This window comes from Struthio camelus, chromosome 5 (assembly GCF_040807025.1).
Source record: "Struthio camelus isolate bStrCam1 chromosome 5, bStrCam1.hap1, whole genome shotgun sequence".
NCBI lineage: Eukaryota > Metazoa > Chordata > Aves > Struthioniformes > Struthionidae > Struthio > Struthio camelus.
In genome coordinates, this window is record NC_090946.1 from 41,108,127 (window position 1) to 41,129,307 (window position 21,181).

Sequence of the window (21,181 nt, forward strand, 5' to 3'; positions counted from 1 at the left end):
TTTCTCCTTTGGTAAATTTAGAGCAATGTTCCTGGAATTCATTAATTAAAAAACCCAGACAAAAGAGCTTTCCTCTTGTTTGCTGGTCAGCCTATCTAAATACTCAGTGAGCGCTTTGCTCTCCCTTCTCCGCACAGATCTCATCCGATGGAGATCTCGTTGCCTTGCCAGGAGTAAGTACCACATCGTTGCTTGAATCATTAGCAACTACCTCAGGGAATCCATCAACTACAGAGCCAAGCCAAGGAGATCCTGTAGGGCAAGCTCAAGATCACGGTTCAGGCAGGCGTTTGTTTTACACGCAACTTAACGTATAACGGCACACTGACCTCTGAAACAGAATAGTCTCAATTACATACACATTTTTAATAATTTCAAGCATTCGTCTAAGGAAAACAGAACTTTGAGCTTACACAGTTAAATAACAATGGAAATGACAGAGTTATTTGGTTTTAAAATACGTTTATGCTACATCAAAAAGTCTGCACAACAGGAATCTTTATTCTCTTCACTAAACGTTATTTTTTTCTTTAAACGATAAAGCCATTACATTTTTCTTTTATTCTAATTCGTGAACTTGCTATTTCAGAATGAATTAAATAAAAGGAGCAATGCAACATGAAAAGTCTAGATATGCACAATAAACTAATAGGATTATTAACGAAGAGCCATCTGAATGGAAGGAAACAGAGATAACAAGCAGGGTCTGTTCAAAGTCAATCTAGACTGACTCAGATAAACATACTAGCAAGTTTCCAAAAGCAAAATCCTGCCGCTTTCCTCACATACTCTTGTTACAAGCATGAATAGGTAAAATGAAAGTGTGGTAAAAGAGGTGTGTCCTTTGCTGCTGGTCTCCATTGTATAGGTAACTATTTTTAAATAGCAGTATAATGCAAATTGCAGGTAAAGGACAACTTTGCAGACAGTCTTAGAGTCCTGAAAGTTAGCAAACTGTTAACAATTCAGTTTGTCCAATATCTTGGCATCAGAGCACTGCTGAGAAATTTTTTGAGGAAAACAAAATAGAACTAACAAAAAGATTTATCATTCCTGGAAGAGAAAAACATTTGAATTCAGCCTGGCATCTTTAAGTGTGCTATCTTGATACCATTGTGTTTTCCAAGCTCAAAAGCTTTTGTATGCTTAAAGCCTGCCACCTAGTGCTTAAAAATGACAAATTCTGTAAAACCTTCACAGAAAATATACCTCTTTATTCACGCTGCCTTCAGAAAACATCACAATTAGTTTAAAAAAAAATAATCTTCCAGTTTCTCTCACTGCTATTTCTCATCCCCTTTTACCCTAGGAGAAAAAAGCTGTTTGTTTATTTTCAAATGGGACTTCCAAAATTTGCAATTCTACATTTTTGAGTTTTAATTATCACTGAACAATTCCAATGACAATGCCTTTTTATTTTATTTTTAATAGCATCATCAAAGGAACATCAAAAATTTTCAACCGGTCATGAGATACAGATCCTGGACTGCAACAACAAAATTCTCCCTAGGATGCAATCTTGGGGTTCTTCTTCAGCACAGCATGCAACAGACATGAGACAACCCGAGCAGAGAGCAGTAACTGTAAAATCATATCGTATTGCTTCAGTCTGGAGAAAAAAAAAAAAAAATCCCTGCTTCCAGGCATGCAGGGATGCAGACATAAATTACCTACAAGGGGATACTATGGGATACTATGGGAAGAACAGTCACAAATGATTATGACTCAAAATAACCCCAGCCAGGAGCTCCGGCTGATGACTGTAGCTGGGCTCACAGTTCTCTGGAGAATGCAAAAAGTGCCTCTGGACATGTAAAATGCAGAGGGAAGAGAGATAAAGTCTGGGTTCCAGCTGACACCCCTGGTTCCCCTCCCGACAGTCTGCCCAGCACAATGGGGTCAGTGAGGAGCTAACTGGCTCTCACAGTAAACAGCCAGTGAGGCCGGTGCTTTTTATCGATGCTAAAAGGACTCAGACACTTCCTGCCATTTAATCCAGGACCATTTTTCTTTCAAAGAACAGGAAAAGCCTCAAGAGATTCCCACAGTGATCGCAACCGAGCCTGCTGCCAGGGTACTGGGAACGCCGAGTCTGAGAAAGGATAGATCAGGGTTGGGAGAGAGAGGTTTCCCCTTTGTTCTTGTCACCTATTCACCACAGACCTTCACACCTACCGCTTCATTTTACACTTGCTAGACTTCAGCCTTGTAAATGGCTTCTTCAGCGTATCAGTCACTTTCTGTAATGCCCTGTGCCTGCTTCTACGTGTATAAACACAGCTGTTCTGTTGTGGTATGTGTCCTCTCCCCTTAGAATAAGTTTAGGTTTGAATGCTATTTCCCACCTAATTAAAACACAGCTGCATCAGTCTACTTTTGTATCTGCTTTTAATTCCAACACACCCCCAAATCCACCAGCTTTACATATAGCACCCATCCCAGCCATATTTTCAACCAACTTCTGTATTAGGCTCTGACAATTTGTCTTACCTTGCACCTATTCACTCATTCCTGTAAGTTTCTTGTAACCCATTTTTACTCCTTTATACATTTTTGTATAAATGCTTAAATGCCTTAAAGCTGAAGCGTTTTGATGAGAATTCAGCCCTCTCTATGCTACGTCAGCCATAAATATTTCCACTTTTCCTCATTTCTCCATTCATGCCTTCTATCTTATTTTATCCCTTCGCTTTTTCCCTGTAGTGATTCATCTTCCATTTCCAAATAACTGAAAAATGATCCAATGCACTCCTGAAGAAAGGAAGCTATATAAAATCATCAAATACCATTAAGCATTAACCTAGCAAAAACTCAGCAAAAACAGTTCCTCCATTACACAGGTACAAATATGCATGCTCTTCAAATGACTCCAAATACTTATGAGGCATCTTCTTAAACCGGACTGTAGCAAGCAAAGGCCATTTTCCTTTTACTGTGTTCACTTCCCCTGCCAAACATCCTTGACCCAAAAGGGTCTGGGAATAACTTAGGATCTGGCAGTGTAAGCTGTTTTTCCTCTTGGCTATCTCTCAGATCTCTAGTGCTTTATGCAGAACTCTGTTCACTGTTCAGGACCATCTTCCGACAAAGCTGGAGTGTGTCCGGCCCACAAAAGTCACTGCAGTACTGGTAACCAAACTCTAGCTGATCTTGGATTACTTTAGTCTAATTCCAAAGAAAAAAAAAAAATGAAGTGCGTTTTCTTTATTATTACCCTGGTATCTTTCTACTGCTTTACCAAGAAACATGAACAAGTCTTCTTTATTCCAGCTGAAATTCAATAAATCCCTTATGCCTTGTTTTCCAGCCAATTTCCTCTGATCTTGGTCCCCAAACCCTTCTTTCTCAGGACAGAGTGCCACAAGTTATGTTTACCCTTCCATGAGGAAAGCCAACAAAAGATGTCTTAGGTCACTACCAAGGTCTTTTGGCACACCAGGAGGAAAGAGAGGATTGCTATTTTTCTTGCAATCCACCCACCTCCAACCTCAAAGTAGTATTCAGTTGTGAGATTAGTCTGTGCTTAAGTAAGCAAGACCATCTCTTTACAGTCTTTTCGAGGGCTGACAGCTACAAAGAGAGGGCGGTAAGCATTAGAAGAGTTTATATTAGACTTGCTCAGTCTTCACTGACGGCTTTACCCCAGACAACAAAGGATATGATGTCACAGCATATTTTAACATGACAAGGTTAATTTTCACTCATGAAGAAAAAAAAATTTAAAAAAAGATCTCAAACGCTGTGACCATCAAAGAACAGATCATTCTAATTTATCTCATCTCTAAGCTATTTCCATGACAAACTGTAAGCTTACCTGGTATCCTGATAAAAGACCAGCCATTCTGAGGTCTAATTCCCAACAGCCCTCCTGGATATTCTGGGAAGAACTGGGAGCACTGCTTCAGCCAGTCAGCTGCTAGTTCGGGGGCTCCATTGAGTATACACTGCTTTGCTTCAAGACTTCCTCCTTCCTTTAGTGCCCTGCGCTCATATTCTGCACTTCGATCATTGCAATAGAATTCCAGCGGCACAGCAGTTACCTGTAAGTAAACAAACAACCAACACTCTTGCTCACAAATTCTCCCTCATCCTCATTCCCCAAATCCCCAGTTCAGTTACCTTCACATTTTAAAGGCTAAATCATTACTGACATGTACAAATGGAAAACAATCATAGGCCGGCTTTAAATAAGAAAAGCTGTGACAGCTCACCACCCCACAAAAAAGCCCTATGAATGATCAGTCGTGGACTACTTTCCTTTTGATAAACTGCCTCGTGCCAACCTATATGCAACTGACGGCAAAGCTGAGAGTAAAGAACGTTATCTTTGCTGCGCATGCCATTTTGCCTACACTTGTTTTTTAATTTTTGCCCTTCACAATCAAGTCTTTACCTAGCAGAAATGAGATTTACAATTTGTCTTCAGTAGAAACTCACGGTATGATTTAAAATCAGGAAGATGTACAAGTTAGGAAGGAAAAAAAAAACAACGGGCAAACAGCCACATTCTGGAGGAGCACATTTCTCAGGACTGACAGCTGACATGATCAGAACACAGAAACCACAAAAACAGAGCCAGTGAGCGTAGGATGATCTCCGGTCTCTTACAACCAACCACTCTATGAATTCCTTGCCCCATTACCTGCCTCATTATGTACAACCCAACTACGCAGGCTAGCGTAGCAAACACAGAACTCTGATTTTATGCCGTATGAGTTACCTTGGAACATTTCCATCACTTTTTTTTTTTCCCAAACCCGGACAGAGAGCAGAAGGTATACGTTAGCCAAACAGCTGTACGCCCCGACGGCTGTAAAGTTCCTGAGTAAAGAGTCTGTTCCAGCTGACAAGGTTGCCCTTTGTGTACTATATAGTTTTCTCTTATCTCTCCCTTACCAGGGTAGCAGACAACTTCAAGATGCCATCCTGTGCTACAGATAACTGCAACGAGCACACAGATTTTGACTACTGGCCAATGAAGAGCAAAGAATCAAGATGGATGTAGGAAGTTTCTCATCAAGGATGCATCTCATTGAGAGAAACAAGGAATGCTGCACTCCATAATCTGATGTGTGCTGCTCTTTTCTTAGATGGAGGTGAGGCTTGGAGCTTTAAAAACAGATCTGTAGACATAGTGATATGTGAATTTCTTCCATCTCTCCAACTCGCTGGAGTAATGAAAACTAAAAAGAGTAAGAGACAAAAGCTCTGACATATATCAGGACAGTCTATTCTGCCGGGTTCTTCTTAAGCACCTTCACCGAGAGTTAAACCAGGCAACCCAAAGCAAATGGAACAATTACAACACTTTCACTCACGCACAAATATACAACTCGCCATCTAACACAAAATTCTTTACAATAAAAGGCAGACTGCCAACTTCTTCCTATCTTTTCTGAATATATGTCTACTTTGGGACAATGTTCTGGGGTAGGCGTTTACATAAGCTATTTATAACCCAGTTTGCAAAAGAAAGATAGCAAAAACTTTCACATACTATCAAGAGACCTAGAAATGTGTTGCAAAAGCCCTTAAATTAAAAATCAAAACTAAAATTTAGCATTAGATAATTAACTTTACAGTATGTACTTAAAACAGGGAAAGGTTAGGCATTTGCAATGCTTTGTAGGTTTCTTCACTAATATAGGAAGCAAATAGATCACTACTTTAGAAGCCACACTTTCTATATTTCGGAAGTAGAATTAAAAAGATTGTTATCCACGTAGATTCATGTATGTTAGAAGCATTATTATGCATCCTAACACTCTGGAGAATGAACACATTAACGAAAGGACTATGAGAAATAACGCAACAAATAAAATAGGGACACAGACGAAAACAACTTGTTAAAGTTTTCACATTCGAAAAAACGATGCAGAGCTGCACACTAAGAAATACTAGGGAAGTCTGTAAGCTTTGATGGTGAATGGTAAACAGATGAGTTTCTGGAGAACTAGGAAGGCCTGGGAATTTGTTGCACAGTGGGACAGTTGAAACATTAAAGATAGTGCAAACATTATCTTTGTATTGCAGCTGAAAAGTTCTTATGTTTTTGAAGGGGGACAAATTTCTTGTTCTAGCTTACTCTGGTATGACATACTTGACTCCTACATACTGAGAATTTTGTGTGTGTGTGTGTGTGTGTAATACTGTACATGTAAATGAAAAGACAAGATTTTAATAGCTTAGCTAAATGATAAGCAGCAACATAATTTAAATGTCAACAATTTTAAAGATTCTTATTGTACTTTAGAATTGTAAGATGAAGGGAACAACCGACACCTCAGGACAGACTGCCTGACATCTTAGATGCTGGTTACTCTCCCCAGCTTTTACCAGTTAATTCAAAGTAAAAGGTATTAACCAAGATCATCTTAACGGAAAAGACTGTGGTCCACCCCTTTTCTAAAGGCATGCTTCTTATAGGAATGATTAATCTCACAGGCAGTTATCTTTGCAAGGTCCAATCGCTTGTTTAAACTGATTCTTGAGCACAACTAGAGTACATTTTGAAGCAAAAACAAAAAAGCACTTATGAGAAATTCATTGTTTTGCAAGACGTAAAGAGTTATTTTTAAGTCAGACTGGCTTATAGGTCTACACAAACAGTCACCTGGAATACTGCAAAGTGAAAGGGACTGGGTTAAACAACATTTGTGTATACATTTCCACTACTTACTCTAACATTACTAGATGTTAGAGTTAATGCTATCTTGTACTGCCATCTGCAGTCAAAGCACAGGACTGTCTTTTGTGCAGGTGGGCAAAGCTTCTCACAATTCAAAATTCAAGTCTTGTTGCCTGAAGGACTGAATGTCCAATGCAAACTACGGTAGAGACTTGCGTTGTTTCTTTTAAGGGACACTACTAACCCTCAGATTTCCATTCGCATCTCTATACTGGACACTGGAACAAATACATTTTCAGTCACGGGCAATCTGCCATCTTTATTTCCAGGACACCTAGGAGCAATAGCCACTACACACAAAACAGAGCAAACTAATACCTAACACAGAAACGTGGCCCATCTGCTGAAATCAACACAGAGATTTGTATACCAGGATTTGTATAAGAAAAATAAAATCACGTTGCAAAATTCTACAAGCTATGTTTCAGTAAAGCCTTATCTAAAAGAAGAGCTATTAGGAGACGATCTTGAGATGAACTGTGTGTGTGCTTCAGAGTAACCTCTGTACTAGCAGGAACAAATCTTCCCATATAGGAAGTATGCCTGGGCAACAGTGACTAACATCTGAGAACATAAGACTATCTTTATTGTCAGAGGACTTATTCTTTTTTCTTCTTCTTCTCCTCTCTCTTTTTTTTTTTTTTAAAATGTGTGCCCACACACACATACACACACGCACACACACTTCTAAGGTAGAGCTCCACATCTTTTATACCACCTTATGGGAAAAACGGACTTAACTGTAACAGAAAAAAAAATTTCCATTCAAACTTGTTCATGCTTCTACTCTCTGCTTTTTTTCATGGAGTAGTTGTTTCTGTCAGGCTTATTTTTGTGGTTTTGCTTATAACAAAAGGTAGGAGAGTCCTGAGTGCTAGACCCTCATGTATATCAATGCATGATTTTCAAACAGACTGAATATAAGACTCACAGTTCAGAAATACATTAAAAAAAATTGAGGTGGTAATACATTCACATATCTCTCTCTCCCTAAATTCAATGACTTAGTTTAGGGTAATTTAAAAATGTTTCCTGCATTTAGGCCCATGCAAAGTTAACCCTCTAGACACTGTAAGACGTCCAGAGGCACTTTTCACTGCAGCACCTGTGACACGGGGAATCTATTACACTGCTAAACTAAAACGAACAATAACGCATTGGACTGAATCAACCAGCTTTCTAATGAAAATACAAGATGCATATTCCAAGTTACTTTTCTGTGATTGAGGCCTATCTCTATTCAGAAAAATTGCCTGCAAGTGGATACCAAGAAAACCACAGCACTGAAAACCCACCAATCCCCCCTGCCCCACAATTCTCCCAGAGCTGCCACACACACTCCTATTCCCATCATTCGCTCCATTAACTTCCCAACATTCATCACAGATCAAACAACAACAGAAGGCTATACTGTCCGGAAACATAGGTGTTCTTTCTGCTGCTTCAGGTCTCGTACCTTCCTGCCAAAAGTTTCTAACGAGCATAAAATTAACTATTTGTATTCCTAGAAACAAAAAGTCATGCCTCCACTTAATCACTTGCATACACTGGCCAAGCCAAAACATTTAAATAACTTTTTATTTACTAGAATAAAAGTCAGAAAAGATGTCTCTTCTCCTTTCCCTTCCCCTTAACACCACCCTAGCCTTTTAACTCAGCCTCCCTCCTGTCTTTCTAACATACAGGAAGTATTCGACGTGTCTTCGTAAATTATGCAACTCTAGGTACAGAGAGCCACAGATTAAAGGAGTCTGAAGGAGCAAGGGGTTCACATTTACTTTCAGAATTACTGCTTGTTCTTGAAGAGGTAATATGTTGAGACTGGGAGGTGACATGCTATTCTGAGTTTAGTTGGATTCCTGCCCCTAGAACCGAAGGCACAGACCAATTCTGCTCAAGGAGCAGCAGGCAAGTGGTAAGTGCTATTTGCCTTCCTCCAGAGGCCAATGCAGCGTTACCTACACAGCCGCATCTGATCACGCCTACAGAAGCGACATCAACGCTGGTTACAGAACAGAACATCTGGGTGGCCTGATAATAAAAGTCTACTACTAGTCTAATTTTGTATCATTATTTCTATTAAGAGTCCTCTTTTAAATAGTGGGGATTTTATTGGCCTGCTATTGCTTCAAAGTAATGGGAAGCAGATGTCCTCATTCTTGGCCCTACTGATGCCAAGTTTTCACTGTATTTCAGGTAGGATCTTTCCCCTGCAGCAGGTGATTGACCGGGGCTCCAGGGTACGTAATAATATGTGGACATTTTCATAACTATGAAATTAATTATTCCTTGCAAGACAGTGAAAGCTTTTCATATTTTATTGGACTATAAAGCAACGCAGGACAAGTCTATTGTATTAGTTATTGTTTGTAGATTTGCAGTTTCTCATTTAGATTCCTTCATCTCCAATTTACTAAGCTGAGAATAACAAAGAACTACACAGTAAAGAAAAAAAGATAAAACAGAAAATAATCTAAGGTGACTGTCTCCCAAATTAACTATGCACTGCCTACTTGGTGATACACAGCTTCAGCTTTCTCATACTTAATAGGAACAAGGATGGGCCCAGCCGTCAGAGATATTTTTGCAGAACATTACCTCTGTATCTCACCCAGCATCCTATAGAAACTGCATGTTTATCTTACTTTTAGCTGTTTCCTCAAAACTGAAGTTCATCCAGGCAACGAGGAGGAACAATATTCAACAGTTCACCTTTTGCGAAAAGCCTGGGTCAGAACCTCCTCTTTAAAAAAGGTTATTCTAAAGATGGAAACTCTCTATAGATACAGTTGTCTGCTACTAGGTCACAAATGGCAGACCCGAGCCCAGACTCGAATCATGAGTACGTTTTGCCCAACGCCACCAAGATGCAGTAAAACAGAACGAAAACAACAGCCATAGACTTAGGAAGGTGTCTTGCGTCAGTCCAGCAAACTTCAGCTGAAGCAATTTCAAAATTCAGTTACTAAGGAACGGACAACCCAAAGCAGTGCTACTTAATACCTAGAAGATTCAGAAAATGTCAGCTCAAGTAATCCTCACATACTGGAATCTGATGTTTCCTTTTTGGAGCATAAGCTGACACAATGAACGAGACTGTACACTCTTCAAAAAAGCATACCTCCTCCGCCCATTTTTGTCAACAGAGCTGCCAAAAAACATCCTCTCCTATGTATATACCATACCTACATCCTCTTCAGATTACATGGGAATAACCTGTTTGACAATCTGTTCTATAATTTTACTTCTTTTGGTATTAGGAGAGAAAGTGAAATCTAGATATCTCAGAATTACTCCGGTTGGGAGCATCTTACTACAACTTCCCTTTTCCCATCAGTACACATCACAGTCATTTCCCCTATGAAAAAAGCTCTATAGAATACAGTAGCAAAAGGATATCCTTACAACAGTTTTACCCAACCAAAAGAAAGAAATAGATCATTCTGTTCCCAAGACACAATTCTAACAAAAGATTGAAAACACAATAGAAAATATATCATTTACAACTTAACTTGCACTTACCCGTGGACTGGCTATGCACAGGAAGGATGGCAGCTCAGTCACCTGGCAGCACCGTATACATGAGGTAGCTGATCTTCTTCGATGTATGACATGATCTGAATAGCCAGTAACTGCTTTGCAGTGGCTACTGAACACAAGGTTCTAAAAAGAAAATTAAAATTAAGAAGTTACTATGCCTATAAAGAGGAAACTCTCTGAAATCATACAGCCATCCATGAGAAAGAATGACAATGAACATTCATCAAATATTTCCCTTGGAAGGAGGAAACTCTATACATCTTCTGCAGTCTGCAGACACCATCATCTTTACATCATCTTGTCTGATTATCAGAACATTCAAATCTTGAAATGGTTGAAGACAGAACAACCAACCGTCATCTTTAGCCTTTATGCTCAGTCGGAAATGGAAACAGGTTTTTCCTTCTTTGAACCTTTTGACCTTAGCTTTTGTGAGGAAGGAAGGACAGGAATATTCCAGTAGGTCTGCTCACGCTGCAGTGTGGATAGTAGGTCTACTCTCACACTGTTTTCAAGATACTCCTGTATCTATTCTGCATGGGTAAAAGAAATTTGGAAGGGGAAAAGAATAAGACACTGAAGGAAACTGGACTGGTATCTTTGCATTTTCATCTTTTCCAACCTTTTCTTCCTTTCCCATGTAAAACGGCTCTGACTTTTATCCTAAAGCCTCTCAAGGTGCTGGCATGCTGCCTGACATTCACGAACACACACATGTACAAAATCTGGAATTTGCCACATATACGTCAATGTCCTTCTGACATTAACAAAATATAACTGACTCAAAACTAAGGGTATTAAGATGACACTTTAGTTGAAGGTGCTCAGCTCCATGCAGAGAAATAACAGAAAATTGTTTTCTTCAATTATATCAGTTACTATATTTCCTCTTTCATTGTAAATATCTGCAAACAATGAAGTAAATTGCTTACATATTAAGTCATTCTTGCTACTTTTATTCTGACTGCCTCTTCTACACAGAACATAGCAATCGGCTGCTGTGAACATAACTATGATAAGAGGAACACGAGACCATTATTCTGAACAGTGTAGGAAACGAGCAACACGGAAAGAAACACTAAGAGGTATATACCTCTTGCTGCCATAGGGTCACAGGATGCGCCCTACTGGCACTTCTAGCAGTTTGTTTAAGCTAAGTACAATGTAAACAGAATCTAAAACTTCAGCTTAGTGTTGCCCCAGTTCCTAATGCATCCAAACTAATTGCATGCTATTTTTAATTGACAGAGCCTCCCAATTTTTTAAAAGCCCAGTGTTTTGAGGTTCTAAACATCAGGCCACATGAAAGAAGCAGATGCATTGTATGTGTCACACGCTGGATATGCATATTCATGCATGCATAATAAGAAAATGCTAGAAAACATCCACAGCAGTAGGCTGCTAAGATGGATCATACATCCTTGGTCACTTCTACTTCAGGTGTAGATGCACTGGGCAAGATGCGGACAGCTAACACACAGAGGAGGCCACCAGCTAAAAATTCACATGCCATCAACAGACATTTCAATTGATACAATAGTTTAGTTGTCCTGTCTGCCCCCGCCCCTAATTACAAAAGGAAAACAATATAATGAGAATTACACTATACGAGAGAGACAAGTACTCATGGTCCTTGAGCCCGCAGACAACAAGAGATAAATAGTCTTACTGTACACAAGTGCTAGCACCACCTATGAAATACATTCAGTCAACCCTCGTATGTAAGTGGGTCCTCCAGCCACTACCAGCAGGACTCGTGGTCTGGAGCTGGCAAAAAAGTTAATGCCCTCTGACTGAACATCTGCTCTTCAGTGGGCAGAAAGAGCTGACAAAAGACTTTCTCTGACCCTTCCTCAGCAGAGTTAAAGCACAAGTGAAAGCTTGGGCTTAACTGGGCAACGTGAAGTGATTCCAAACATTGACTCTTACTTGGCCAGCACTTCTTCATCAGTAATGCTGGCTTAAGCAACAATAACTGCTTCCACTTGTTCGTTCCTGTCCCCGCAGAGCCCCTTTTTATTGTTGCCATAGCTATCTGCACATATTAAGAAGCTGACTGAGATGAAAACAAACCCTTGCCTCTCCACCCCAGGTTAGTTCCGGCATTTTCACTACTTGGCAAAACAGACTAGCTGTGCAGAAACAGCACAATGGGCAACACAGGGCTAGGAATACATGGCTGGGATGCTAACACTGGCTTACTCACCCAAGTACCAGAAACGGTGGTGGCAACGAAGCACGAGGAACATGCAACTGAAAGGCTGACCAACTCTTCCAGCACCAGCAGGACATTCTTAAATCGGCTAAGGTATTCTGAAGTCTCACCCATAGAGTATGGTTCCACAAGACACTATTGAGCTGAATTAATAGCTCACTGCTGCCAAAAAGGATGAGTAGTCCCTTCCCACCACATATTTGTGTCATTTCTTGTGCTAGCTTTATCACCCTCACACCCCTCCACAAGCATATTTAGCTACACAAAAAAACAGAAAACACATTCAATAGACACAAGAATAGAAGATATTCTGCAGCTTCTCATGGAGGGATCTGAGAACGTAAAAACTCCCATCAGAGGGGGCAGGATTCAGTGGCTGGGAGGTAAAAAGGGAAAGTGAGGGCCAGAGAGGAATTGTGACTTCTCTCAGCAACAGCAAGCTGTTAGACTGACTCAGAACAACTGCTTTAGCTTAAAGGACCACCCCTGCCCAGGCCCATAACCCGGGGAGAGAGCTGATTTTATGGTGAGCAGTCAGTGTTGTGTGCAGTGACATGAGGCTTCCAGTAAATTTTATGACAGTACGTGCTGGCATACTGATTGTGGCCCTAGTTGTTGGAGGGGTTTGTTAACTTTACTTCCCGGAAAGTGAGGCCACAGGAGGCAGATAAGAGAGGAATTCCAGTTTCTCATAGGCTATTATTCATAAACAATTAGCTAACAAGCTGTAGTTCCAAATCTATCAAAGGAATGTAACTTCGCTATCTAATTCTCTTTTGGAAGCCAATATCAAAAGAGTCATCAAAGATGGCTGCAGCCCAATTAGAAGTACACAGGAAGAAACATAGGGAAAACTTTTAAGAAGGTATCCAAAATAAGAAAAAATATATATATTATTTTTGTATATGGACAGTATCAGAAGCAGTTCTTATACATGGACTTTAGTCCAGTTCTCAGTTCCATGCTTCCTGTGCACAAATCATGAGCAAGTCACATGAGAAACATCCCTCTCTGAAATCCACAACATATACAGCCATTAAATATTCATGAGTGGAACAGACAATAGAGACTGGCTTCCCATCAGCCACCTACATGGAAGGGTAAGGTTACAGAACAGAACACAGCCACAGCTCTAAAATGGATCATACACTTGAGTGCAACAAAGTCAAGAATGCAAGAGGAGGACTGTTAAAAAATAACAACATACACATCTATTGCAAAGATGCAATCAAAACAAGCGTTGAAAGAGACTTTGCTAATGTTGCAAATAGGGCTGCAAATAACTATGGGTAACGGCTAACAGCACTGTCTGAAGTTCATTAACACTTAATGTTTTTATAGCTAGAAAACAAGGAAAGCGAAGGAGAGAACAGGAGAAATCTGATCTCAACAGAGATCAGATTTTATATTAAATGAATGCACACAAATTAATACATATGTTGTGGAGGTGCTGAATACGGGGGATGAAGAGAATTCACATTGCAAAGGATTTCTGTGTTGACATGAAGAAACTCACGGTATCTTCAGACAGATGTTACCTTAATTTCAGAAAGATGTATTAAAAATAAGTCTTTTTTTGTTCTTTATTGACTTATTTTTATAGTTTGTGTGTTACATCGGAAACGCTGGTCTGAACAGTTAAGAAAAGCCTTTCCAGATTTATGCCATTTCCTTTTTCCTCTGTTTCTTCCCCTCCCCACACTCCCTACACGTTACTATCTTATGGAACTCTAGAGGAAACCTCAGGGAATGTTATATGAAAAAATTCTCATATTTGGGCCAAGATAAGAAAGTGACCTTATTTTTTACTCAGGATGATGGGTGCTGTTAAAAGTAAGATACTTGAAGGGCAGCTCATTTTCAACTGCTCTTTTCATTTTGCACTTTTTTTTTTGGTTAAGATGTTCTACATATAGACAAAATTCTGGAAACATAACTTATTTTAAAGTGACTTCAGGTGGTAACTTTGTCTATCATGAAGGTTAGAAAAAAGTTCTTAAGAATCCTCCATAATCCCAGAGCTAAACTTCCTTTAGATTTACCAGGGTTATGACAAGCAGGCTGTATTGCATACAATTGCTCCTCAGCTGGCTGTTTGCTATGTAAGCGCCACTAGTTACACAAGTTAAAACAGTCACAGCACTGCGGACCCCAGAGACACAACTAACGGCTTCCTGAAAAACAGAGATAATTTGGAGAAACCAAATTATATATTTAAGTCTTTGCAGGTTGTGTTACAGGTGGGGTTGTAGCCTTTCCACAAGCTTTTCATTCCACTATTGGAATACTATTACTTTACTTTACTAGTTACTATTGAAAGCTAGACACGCATATTCCACATCTCACATTTAGCATCTACAATGCAAATTCTTCTTCTGTTCTTTAAGAAAAAAATATCAATTTTCATTTCATTATTTACGCAGACTAATATAGAAGATTTGCATATGCAGATTTCCTTTCTACATATGCAAACATGAATTCTACCGTCCTGTAAGCACATACAACTGTGCTCATGATTGCACTGTCTTCTACTGCTTTACTGCTAGGCTGCAACATTTATGAGAACGCAAAAGATTTCCTTGGCCATACAAATGAGAGGACAGAGTGACAATATAGTTTCAGGGACAACCATTACACTGTCAGTACGCAAATGGCTGAACATAATCTCAGAAAAATGACTGCAAGCAAACCGATGTACGGTAGACATTTTACCACGCTAGCTACGGAGTCGCATGGTATTTAAACACCAGCACAGCCACAGTTAACTGGCATACACACTCAGTTGGCTTGCTCTTTGTTTGATAACTAGGAAGACTCACTTTGTTGGCTTTACTGTTGACGCTGCAAAACATGACACCAAGCCCAAGGTTGGTTTCCTACTGCTTATGCATCTTCAGTTTCAACTTCCTCTACACGCTATTCAATTGAATTCTGGCTATCTCCTTTCCCTTTCCAGACTCATGAACAGAAGCAATGATCTGTAGAGAAATTTGGCTTACCCAAGCAAGATGTCTCTGCTTCAGAAAAGATTTTTTCACTGCATATATGTTAACTGCCACTTAAAGAACAGTTTCAGCTGTACTCTAGAGGCTTTCCTCACTCTATGCTTGTATTTTTGTGAACTTACTTTTACTTTCCAGTGAAACAAACTGAAAGAGCTATGGTGCAGCACAGGAAATGAACAGCAATTTAGTCATGAAAAGACGAAACATTCACACACACACACACACACACACACACACACACACACAGAGTGAAAAGCTCAGAGAAAATGACCTTGCATTACACAGTAAGATGAACATATTTGGAATCTAACAGCCAGCAGCAGAAGCAAATTTCCAAGTAAAAAGACACCACTGATAATGCTCATCTAGCAACTCTGGAACCCTGCCAGGCTGGTCTCTGCTTATCGCAGTTGCTGCAACAACACTGAAGTTAGAAATAAGAGGGGGTTTCAAACAATCAGAAAACAAGCCCCATAGTTTTCCTCATTTTTTCTACATATCTTAAGCTTACGTGCAGAACCCATCCCCGACAAATCATAAATCTAGTTCTGTTGCACCAGTAATTTTTAAGATTTCTAAGCCAAATAACTTATTTTACAGCAAGTTTTGGAATGAATCATTATATAGGAGAACAGTTGTCAAACTATTTTTCTGCTTGGTAGTCTGAACTTTCTGATTCTAATACGGCAGGCAAGAGAGCACACTGATAAAGCCACCCTCTTTCCAAATTTATGTTTTCTTCTGTTTTCTCCCTCATGAGGACTTGCTAATATCTGCCCAGTACAGAAATTTTGCTTACCTGCAGCAAAGTGCAGCTGTGCAAGTTGGGGAAAGAGAGTGGAAAATTTACATCAAGCAAGAAATCTTTGTTTCTCAGACAACGTGACCCCTGCTGGTTCTCCCCTTCTGTCTCCATCCAGCAGCGCAAGTGATGGAGCCTGTAGGATGCTTTCAGAGACAGGAAAAGAGCTAACCATCTGAAACAAACCATATTAGACACATTTATTCTCTGCTTTGTGAAAGAAAGGCTTTAATATATTTAACAACAAATTCCATTTGAAACAATTTTTTTTCTAGAATTTCCAGCTTACAGCACCCTGATTAGAGGGAAGTCATTTTTGCTAGACGTCTTCCAATTATATTGTTCTTATTTTTATTTTTTCTAAGGTGGCTTAATTGAATCTTAATGATGACATCAGAATACATTTTGAAGCACTTCAGGGGTGCAGGATTCGCTTCACTTCAAGGGTGAAGCACTTCAGGGTCAAGCCTGAGTTAGCCACTACTACTTAATACTGCACTCTGACTTCTCTGGAAGTTGCTCCATATATAAATTATTCACTATAACCTGCAATATGAATGCAGAAAATATCACCAAGATCATTCAGATAGATCAACAGAAAATTGTATTATGTTAGTGAAACACAGAGAAACAAATAGTCCCGCACCAAAAATAACTGTAACCATGAAAGAATATGACACTTAAAAAGCTCTAAGTAGAGAATGCTTATTAATAAATAAGGCCTGCTTTTAATCTTAAGTTTCTTGCAGTTACTACCTAACATCAGTTACTTTACTTAAACAGATCACTTCCCTTTCCAAGATAAGGCAGTTTACAGCATTAAACTATAATCCTAATCCACCATCCTAAACCCATGCCTTGGAATTCCATTCCACACTGCAAATGAGACATGTGGAAATGAGACAACACGGCTTGGAGCTGAAGAACAGCTATCACAGTGCGAGGTTATTCCGTGTGTATTAAAACACGCACCCAAGTACAACTGGTAAGTGCTACAATAAACTGGCGTTCCAAAGTCGGGATTTTGTGTTTGCCAACGGCAGCAACCTGCAGTACGTTCCAGAGCAAACTCTTCTCTCACCTTCTGATGGCCTTGTGTATTTATAATGGTGTAAAACTCTTTGTAATAAGAGTTTTTCTCTTGACAGAGGCATAAAAAATTACCTTGTATAACAGAGTCCTATACCTGGAAGAACACTCTAGAGGTTACGATAATATTACATAATGATAGATAAGTGATTAATATTAAGAGAGTCAAAAAAATGCAGGTTTACAGAGATACTTCTAATATCACTAGCACTTTTCCTTTAATTATTAAAAAGGGGGGGGAGGGGGGTCCTCACCTGGCTAAATGTCCCTGATGCATGAGGTTTGCCATTTCTGCTGGAGAGACATCAATAAACCGGAGGAAAGAAAAACAGCTTTCTTCATTGATGCCTATGTCACAGAAATACTACAGTTAAGGCTGACACATTTCAGACACTCATACCTGAAAACAACGAGCATACTTCATCAACTGTGGTAAATGCTATTCAAGATACACACATACTCTAACATAAAACAAATCTAAGGGAATAAATAGGAGATCCTAATTTAACCTAGACTTTTTAGAAATATTGAAAATTTCATCTTAATTGCTGTTCCTCGACTCCAAGTTTCAGTTCAACTTCCAGTCTGGGCAAGAGAAGGACATTTAAAAAGAAAGATGGATGTGCTCTAGGCCAGAAAAAACCATGCAGTTTATTTGACCTGCTAGGAATCAATAGGCAGTGTGCCTGTTTGCTAATCAGAACACGTATCTCCCAGACAGCTGATCAGGAGAGAGACGACCTCAGAACGGCCTGCCAGACACGCTCCCTCTCACCCAGCCAGTGAGTCAAACGTTCTAGGAGATACTGGGATTGGGAGAGGAATGGGGATATTGCAAGAGGGGATAAAGATACAGTAAATATGGCAATGATTATGGAAACACTGCAGTGAAGTGGGGGAGCAGGAAAGATACATTTCACTGTTAATCAGAAGAGCCTTTCAGGCCCACCCACATGCACTGTGCATCCCCAACACCATTCATGACTTTTTCATGTTTAAAATCTGCACAAAAAAAGCATATTCCTCAAAATATTTTCCCTTTAAAGTATGTCAAAAAGAGATCCCCTAGAAAAAGCCTGTTATGAATACTAAAACAAATGAAGACCAGAGTAATCAACAAGATACACCCAAGAACATTGCAGACAAGTGCAGGCTCCTGTTGCTGCACCCTGGTGCAGCATCTGACTTGATGAGAGTTTTGCGTAGGTGAGCAAGTCCAGGCTAATAGATTTCAGCACAGCAACGCAGCCATTATAAGCTCGTGCTTCTTCTCCCCAAACTTTTCCCATCCCAGCAGCAGCAGCTGGGCAATCTAATTTTCTCTTTTTAGCAAATAAATTCTATCATCTATAACGTTAAGCTGTATTTATCAATATAGGCAGATTTTTTTCCCCCTCATTAATTAGACCCAGGGTCATTTGCATTCTCTTTACTTTTTACTTGAAAGAGAAATCAGGAGTTTAGCATGCAATACAAACTGTACTAAAATGAATCCAAGATTTCCATGAATTGAATCTGTGAAAAATTCACATAAGAATATAAAAGCAGCATTAATTCTTTAAAGCAAGCTAAAACAAGGTAGGAAGAACGTAACAAGAGACAGAAGTAGGATTATGCAGTGACTAAACAAGTCTTCCACAGATTATTCTTCTGCCTTCTTCCACCCTTTCCATACTGGGCAGATTAAATGTATGTGCTGACTTCCCATCAACATGGGACAACATTAAATGCAAGCGTGCAACCCAGCTGGTTTCCCAGGACTGTAAACCTACCCTTCCTATGGAAGAGAGACTGCTGAATGTGGTCTGGTGCAAATGGCGAAAGTAAAACCCGTAACCACCTGAAAATGAAAACAACAAAACAAACAAAACCACTAAGAAAATGTTAATGAAGACAATGTTCAATCACATAGACAGAAAAAACAATGTGATGTCCCCAAAGCAGAACAACAGTCTAGTTCTTTATGACAAGCAGCTCAACTCTCCGGGCATCTGGAAGTGCATAATAGTGAATGAAAAGCATCAGTCCAGATGCACTATTATTAATTTGACACTGGAACACACCATTGTTCTAGTACAGCATTTTATGTTGTAGAACAGTTAGTCTTGTCTTCAAAAACGGTTTTCTCATCTCTGCCAACAGAATTTCTCATAACTGAGGTCAAAAAATATTAATCAGGAATCGCCACAGACAAGGGAAACAGCAGACTGCACTCAAGCTGCTTTTACTTATCCAACATAAGCATTACAAGCTGCCAGGGCAACATTAGATGCTCACAGTATTCATGTCACAACAAAGACATACTGATAGCTTCCTTAAACATGAAAAAACACTCAAGGGAAGCCAATTTTGTGTGTGTGTGTGTTTTTTTTTAAAGAATCCTACTAAAGTTTAATTCTATTACACATCATCAGCAACAAATCTAAATTCCTTTTCCTCTTCCTGACTTTCCTCTTCAACCAAAGGGATATTTGATGACCAGGATTCCACTAAGAAAGAGCGTTAGATATCAAATGTTTAACAGCTGAATAAACGAAAGGAAGCTAGGAATGCATTGCTTGGCCCATGCTACTTAAGAACATCAAGTAAGGAGGTTAATTAGCACTTACAAAGCTAAAATAAGTCTTAAGTAATACTACTAAAAATGCTAAGCTGGAGAGGAAGCTGAGTTGGCTTGCCTGTCCCGTGAGTGGTTAAAGACCCTGATCAGTCCATGACGGTAGATGAACTTTGAAATCTGATATGGCTTTAGAGAGATGTGAAATGGAGACCAAGTTTCTTGTCGCTCAAACAGCTCTGGGTGATTACACACCTGTAAGAGAGAGAACATGTCAAACACCGGGGAGGAACAAAACCAGTCCAATGTTGTATTTACATCCCAAATCAGCTAAGACTACTTATCCCTCAAACTCTAATACCGATTACCATTTCATAGCTATTTTAGCATATCTGTTCAAATTTGAATACTGTATTATCTTTCCCTATTCATATCACCCCTATTGCGCTCTTCTTCACAGGTGAATGCTTTCTTCAGCAATCGATTTGGAACTAACCCAGTTAGCAGATGCATGATTTGGCAAAAGCTCTTCTACCCAAACATCATATTGCATCAGAAATACAGCTGAACTGCATGCAAATTTGCTTGCCTATGCCAGAATTTTTTTTCATATGGTGTTTTCCAGAAGTCATATTTTAGCTCTGAGCTAATGATTGATTATACTTACCTTCCTGAACTGCATGACCAGATTCATGAGACTACTAGTGGTGTTCTGTGCTTGCTGAGTAGTGCCCATTGAGGACTGCAACAGGTCATCAATAGAGATTTTGTTCTTCAGAGCTTGGTACAACAGCTTCTGTCGACTTGTCTGCTGGCAGTACATAAGAATTTCAATCTGCAAAACAGTATCGAAGTTTTAGCCTTTTTCTTCTCTGAAAGGGAACAAGATCACATCAGTACACATAAACCAGGAGAAATGTATCTTAAGGAAAAACGTGTAATTTTCTCAAAGAATATATATAGGCAGCTGCATTCATATCTGTAATTCAGGCTCCAACCTGGGAAGGACTTCTTAACCAATGTGTTTTAGAAGGCTTAGGCGATGAGGTAGGAGACAGACCTTTGAACATATTTAAGCACAACTAAGTAAACAGATTCCTAAGAAGCTCTGAAAACTTCACATCTACAGCTGAATAGCTTTACAAATCCGGCCCAAATTCTACTATTAACCTGCTACCAGCTTGGAGTCTTCTTAAACAACTGTCAGGAGCCCATGAAAACTATAGTTGTATCACGTAACAACAGTGTTTGTGGGAAGAGTTCCAGCTTTGGAATTAAGAAGCGC

At 39.5% G+C, this 21,181-nt stretch overlaps 1 protein-coding gene across 4 annotated transcripts in view; it reads right to left on the minus strand.

Moving 5' to 3' along the window:
• The window catches only part of INO80 (INO80 complex ATPase subunit), a 69,887-nt gene that overhangs the window by 19,945 nt on the left and 28,761 nt on the right, over positions 1 to 21,181 (minus strand). For all 4 annotated transcript variants that reach the window (XM_068945885.1, XM_068945884.1, XM_068945883.1 and 1 more), the window contains exons 20-26: positions 20,564 to 20,731; positions 20,018 to 20,151; positions 19,112 to 19,179; positions 17,594 to 17,687; positions 16,248 to 16,425; positions 10,211 to 10,351; positions 3,815 to 4,040 (exon numbers count right to left, since the gene is read on the minus strand). In XM_068945885.1, coding sequence (XP_068801986.1) covers positions 3,815 to 4,040; positions 10,211 to 10,351; positions 16,248 to 16,425; positions 17,594 to 17,687; positions 19,112 to 19,179; positions 20,018 to 20,151; positions 20,564 to 20,731 — 1,009 coding nt within the window. The remainder of the gene's footprint in view (positions 1 to 3,814; positions 4,041 to 10,210; positions 10,352 to 16,247; positions 16,426 to 17,593; positions 17,688 to 19,111; positions 19,180 to 20,017; positions 20,152 to 20,563; positions 20,732 to 21,181) is intronic.